This window comes from Electrophorus electricus, chromosome 18 (assembly GCF_041902795.1).
Source record: "Electrophorus electricus isolate QZ-2024a chromosome 18, ASM4190279v1, whole genome shotgun sequence".
Taxonomy (NCBI): domain Eukaryota; kingdom Metazoa; phylum Chordata; class Actinopteri; order Gymnotiformes; family Gymnotidae; genus Electrophorus; species Electrophorus electricus.
This window is the reverse complement of record NC_137514.1, coordinates 19,630,735-19,636,937: the sequence shown is the minus strand read 5'-3', so window position 1 is coordinate 19,636,937 and position 6,203 is coordinate 19,630,735. Positions and strand designations below refer to the sequence as shown.

At 36.6% G+C, this 6,203-nt stretch overlaps 1 protein-coding gene across 1 annotated transcript; it reads left to right on the top strand.

Annotated features, from left to right (window-relative positions):
• Positions 1 to 3,176: 3,176 nt before the first annotated feature.
• On the top strand, positions 3,177 to 4,394 carry LOC118242740 (uncharacterized). The gene has a single exon (XM_035535082.2). It carries the CDS (start codon positions 3,177 to 3,179, stop codon positions 4,392 to 4,394), a length of 1,218 nt encoding a protein of 405 aa, XP_035390975.2.
• Positions 4,395 to 6,203: the final 1,809 nt, after the last annotated feature.

Here is a 6,203-nt window from a genome sequence, read left to right as displayed (position 1 = left end):
TATGGTATTCATTTTAGTGTTTCTTTTTTTTTCTGTGGCATTGCCTATGTCATAAATGTATGTAAATGTCTAGAATAAAAAAAAAAAGTACAATTGTGTTACCAAAATTTATTTATGGCCCATTTTGTAAATGTTATTTGACTGTCCTTTTACACTTTATTATCAACTTTCTTATTGCCACAAGTAGATACTCCTGAACTGTCTCTGATGGAATATTGACTGCCTGGGGGAGCTACTAGTCTCTGGGCCCATCAGCGCCAATAACGCGAACGCTCCACTTTCACTGTCACGTGGTACAGCCCGCTGCATACAGTGGGAGTTTTCTTATTGCTATGGTAATTGTTGGTAATGTTGTCACGGAACGCTCGCCTCCCGCGAGTCACGTGGGTTGGCCCGCCACGAGCAGTGGGAGGGTCGTTGTTTGTGACCACACCTGCACACATCTGCACCTTGTTTTGTTTATGTATTTAACCCTCGTTGTAGTGTGCAGGATTGTTGGTTATTGTGGATGTAACGTTTTGATGTAATGTTCCTTTTGTCATTGCTAAACGTATGCATGTTTATTGTGCTTGTTTCTTGTTAACCGTTTCATGTTCATGTTAATGTTTGTAACGCTTGTGAGTAGCAATATCGTTTTGTGTTTATGTAAATAAATGTACGTCCCAGTCGCTGGATTCTGTGCGTCCTGCCCCTCGCCCTGCGGCACTCGGGCCACCACGCGTTATAAATGTATATGTCTCTGCATGTATTTCCAAATAATATGTCTCTCACTAAGATGTTAATTTAAAATTAGCTGCTTTCAGCTAGGTAGCTAATTAGCTAACTTGTTTATAAATGCAAAACAATTAGCTACAGTGGTGGGAAAAAGTGTCTGAAAAAAAAACACTTTTCACACCACTCTAGGTGGCTACCTAGCAAGATAACTTATCCAAATTAACGTGCGTTTCAAATAGATTTCTTACTAATATATTAATAATTTATTCTCTTTGTAAATTACTTTATTTTTCCTAAAAAGAATTTAAAAGGAATCTAAGATACACATTTAAACACCCATTCTCCTGCCACCATCGTGACTTAACTCGTGTTCTTGTCTGGCTTTTTTTTTCCCAGACCTGAGTAGCTCCCTTTCTGTTTCGCATTGCATTGTGGGTTGTTGTTGTCCATCAAAACCATACTCAAAAACCAACCAGTTCTATGTATGCTTTGTGGATTTTTGAGTTTATCCCACATTGACACTATTAACTCTACTGCATACTACATATTCAAATACTAGTTATCATCGGTAATTAGTACACAATTGGGATGCATCCTAACTTAAAAGCAGGGTAATGGAATGGCACAGAAAAACAAGCAAATCAGTTATATAGATAATATGCAGCAGTGTGTGTGTGTGTGTATTTAGGTACTGTATTTAAATATAATTTTGGGCAATTTGCAGTTTACTCAGGCATTATTAATGCTGAATAGGTAATCATGCTAAAAAGTGATTGCGTACATTTTCATTTAGGCCTTCAGAGTACAAAATTACAATAATACACGTATTTACGTAAACAGCACATTGCAATTCATATTTATTCATTTTAAATATAAAAGCTGAAAATTGTCGATTATCATTAGTTCATAAGTGAATGGCTACAACTGCCTGCGATACAGATTCGCTAAAATGTAGGCTACAGTAGCTTACAGTGAAGGCTGTTGCATGATCGAACATGGCGTATCTATTCGTAGCCATTGAATTGGATGACGGAGCGCGTTTAGCGCGCAGAAAGTTCAGGCCACCAAGGTCGTTTCAAGACAGGACAGATCCACTTGATTTTTCGGATGACGACTTTTACCAGCGCTACATACTCAGAATGCATAGTATCTGGGCAAAGTATTAGGACCCTACATCGAAATCACTCGGTGCAGTAAAGCGCTTACTAAAGACCAAATGTCCTGTATGGCTTTGAGGCGCATTTTTAAAACAGAACTGCCTACTCTAAACCGTAGTGTGTTGGCCCGTTTAAGTTGTATTATGTTATATTATACTTTCCAATAACAATTTTAAATTTTAAAGCGCCCATAAATGTGGTAAAAAGCGTGCTTACGCATTTAGTCTGTCGACAATTTTCTGCCAGTTTGCATCTCTACTTTTAATAAACTAGAGATTATTTCCTTCTAATAATTACTTAATATTCTTCATGAGTAATTCCTGCTAATTCATAATTCATAAATATTAAAAATATTGCTTGCGCGCGTGATCTACCATTACAAATGCCTGGCTTGAAAAAGAGTACCGAGAAACCTTAATTGCATGCACGTTACAAAACGCACAGAAAATAAGAAATAAGGGAGACGCTGTAAACAGCATCATTGCCATTATTATTAGGGGTCCAGTGCTGTAACCCTATTATATGTTAGAGATTTGTTTAAGAATTCTTATTCAGATCCATTACTAAAACCAATCGCCCAGACGAGAACAAAGGTCCAACAGACATGAAATTCGGTAAGTAGGTAGCAGTCCCCTCCACAAGGCCAGACCGATTAGATGATAGGTATGACTATAATACAAACGTATTCCATAACACTGTATATCACAGAGTCAAAATCCGCTCCCCCACCCCCCACCCCCACCCCCCAAGCTTGTAAATCCATTTCAACACTACTTGGATTCCACATGCCAATCAAAAACAGGTTGAGTGTGCATTGCATATCTTGTATATCTGGTCCCAACCCAGCACTGATAGACACTTTGGTACAGCTATTGAGTACGTGTATCTATGAAATGGCAACTCAGTGCACATACTTTACCCATAAATGGGTAAGTATAATGTCATTTATAGTAGAACGTTTGTTACAAGTAGTTAGTTCATGCTGAGCTTCTAATTCTAGGACAATAACAAGCCTGCTCACATCGCAGAACATTTTTTAGTCCTTGTTATTTTTTAATTCTTTAATTTTTTTGGTCACTAATTTTCCCATTATAGTGGAACATGTGTATACACGTGTATTCCGAAAATAAACAGAAACTGCTTGTAGTGGTTGTATTAATGCAATTATTTTGTTTCAATCTGCAGGTGTTTTTTTCTGGATAGTGGATTAAGATGGAAAAAAAGCAAGTCCCTCTTTTTGTTTTGATTGTAGTTTCTGTGTTATTAGGGGTCATCCTTACTCAAATGTTTACTGGATATACATTTATGGACATATTGCCATCTAGATTCAATGGTTCTGAAACAAACAAATTCAATTTGTTTTCCATAACCCCCATTAAACACTCAAAACATTTAATGGTGTCTGCATTCATCGATCACAGAATCAATAAGGCCATTCGAGTTATCAGCATAATCAGAAGGGACAGTCTGCAGCCTCTTTACTGCATCTACTGTAACAATGACCATAACTGCCAGACTGCTGAGGCTGAAGTCCAGATACACGTTGACCATTTTGGCTTTCCATTTGGAGCCTCAGATGTCCTGTGTCATGGCGCACACACTCAGAGTGCAACACGTGTAGCCATTTCAACCAGTGCAAACATCTCAGAGATTCATAATGAAGATTTATTGCCCATCAAGAATGAAAAGACCCATGAATCATTTATGTTCAATTTCACTGTCTGTATCTCCAGCCTTTTTGATAGCTACAATAATGTTCTGCAATTTGCCCAAACAGTGGAGATATACAAACTTCTAGGTGTTCAACATATAGTTATCTACAATACGAGCTGTGGACCTGACCTGGAGAAACTCTTACAGCATTATAAGAGGGAAGGAATTTTAGAGATTGTTCCATATCCTATTGACCATTTCCTTAACCCATCTAAAGGATGGAACTTTGTGGAGCAAGGTGGAGACCTTCACTATTATGGTCAGTTGGTAACCCTCAATGAGTGTATTTATAGAAACATGTATCAGTCCAAATATGTTCTTCTGAATGACATTGATGAAATCATTATGCCTTATAAGCATGCTAACCTTCCATTACTGATGGAGGATCTTCAACAGCAGCACAAAGACATGGGTGTGTTTTTCATTGAGAGTCACTTTTTCCCCAAGACACAATTTGAAGAGAGTGATCGATTCTGTCGGCCAGAATGGAGAAATATACCCGGTGTTAATATTATGGAACATATTTATAGAGAACCAGATAGAAAAGACTTAGACAACCCCAGAAAAATGATTATCAATCCAAGGACTGTAGTGCAAACATCAGTGCACTACGTACCCCAAAAATATGGAGATGTCTTTTTTGTGCCTTTTGATGTATGTCGAATTGTTCATGTAAGATCACCACGACAAGGGACTCTTACCAAAGATCAACTGGTTGTTGATAAAAGGGTGTGGGACTTTGCCTCAGAACTCATACCAAACATTGATAAGACTCTACAGGCATCTGGTTTGATGGAAATTACAGATTGATATGATATTCATTTTAGTGTTTCTTTTTTTTTTTCTGTGGCATTGCCTATGTCATAAATATATGTAAATGTCTAGAATAAAAAAAAAATATGTATAATTGTGTTACCAACATTTATATATGGCATATATTGTAAATGTTATTTGACTGTCCTTTTACACTTTATTATCAACTTTCTTAATGCCACAAGTAGATACTCCAACCTTAGAAGGCTGCTCCCCGAATTTGAATATATATTACACATTTTTTTTCAAAGGCTTTTGTGTAGTCATTGCTGTCTCCTGCATGTATTAGCAAAATTGTTACATCAGCAAAAATTCCTTATGTATCCAAAGCCAGACAATAATTTCATGCAGTTTCTTCAATACATTAGATTGTAACAGAGTACATTTCAGAGGTCTGTTGTTGTTCTTGTATTCAGAAAATAATGCATTCATATAGCTCCCATACATTATGATTACATTTATATCTTACCTTATTTAACATTTGGATTTCAATTTACATTTTGGACCACTTTATTTCAATAAGGGGACATTACAACCATGTGTAACTTGTTCATTACTCCAAAGTTTCATTGTGTTTATTTCTAAAAAGGTTTGCCAACACTCATTTGTTGAGGGGTATGCAAAATCAAGATTATCTAAATTTCAGTATTTCAAGAGAATCACAGGAATTGCTATATATGTACAAAAGGCCAAGAATAGCTTATTTGAAGTTCAGATTAATAACTATTTTAATCATTAAGTTACATTTTGTGGCTATGCACTAGTATTTAGCAACAATACAATAAATTTAGGCATCTGTTTCATCAGTTGAACAGGCCAATTTGTGTTCAGCTCGGATCACTGCCAATTGGTCCAAACTGTCATTGTTCACATTTGACTGAAGGTGTGTTTTGATACATTTTAGCTTCCTGAATGATCTTTGAAAAGATGCAACTAGCAATGGCATTGTCATAAACACTCTAATTTGGACCAGAGTTTCCTGTTGCAGATCAGTTAACTTGTCAATTGTCTTTTGCTGCCCTTTAAACCAACAAATGACTCATGTATAACTGACTTTTTGTGTATATCTGTGTGCTCATACTGAATTGTGATGGTGGCCTGTTACTGTTTTGAAATATCAAGTATGCAGTCAAGATTTTGCTAACGATGTACAGTCATGTCCAAAAGTTGAGACTAGCACAAATTTAGCTTTTCACAAAGTTTGCTGGCTCAGTTTCAATGGTGGCAATTTGCATTATCTCTAGAGTGTGAAGAGTGATCAGATGAATTGCAATTAACTGAAAAGTCAGTCATTCTTGGCCATGAAAATCAACTTCATCACAAAAATTACTCCATTCCAGCCACTGCATTTCAGCCCTTTTGCTGAATGCTTGCTCAAATGTTTGCTTAAGAACACTGCCATGAACAAGGAATGGTATCAAAACATCCTCCAAGAGCAACTTCTCCCAACGATCCAGGAGCAATTTGGTGATGAACAATTTTTTATTTTTTATTTTTTTTCCAGTATGACGGAGCACCATGTCTCAGATCTCAATCCCCAGATCTCAATCCCATTGAGAACCTGTGGTAAATCCTCAAAAAGAGGGTGGGCAAACAAAAACACAGAAACTGCTATCAACTCCAAGCAATGATTAGGAAAGAATTAATTGCCATCAGTAAAGATTTTACCCAGAAGCTGATATCCAGCATGCCAAGGTGAATTGCAGAAGTCTTAAAAAAAGAAGGGTCAACACTGTAAATATTAAGTCTTTGCTTAAACTAGATGTATTTGTCAATACAATTTTTTTTATAAAAAAAACTTATCTA

Excerpts from the sequence above, each read along its gene's own strand:
- LOC118242740 (XM_035535082.2), top strand. The coding sequence starts at position 3,177 with ATGGACATATTGCCATCTAGATTCAATGGTTCTGAAACAAACAAATTC.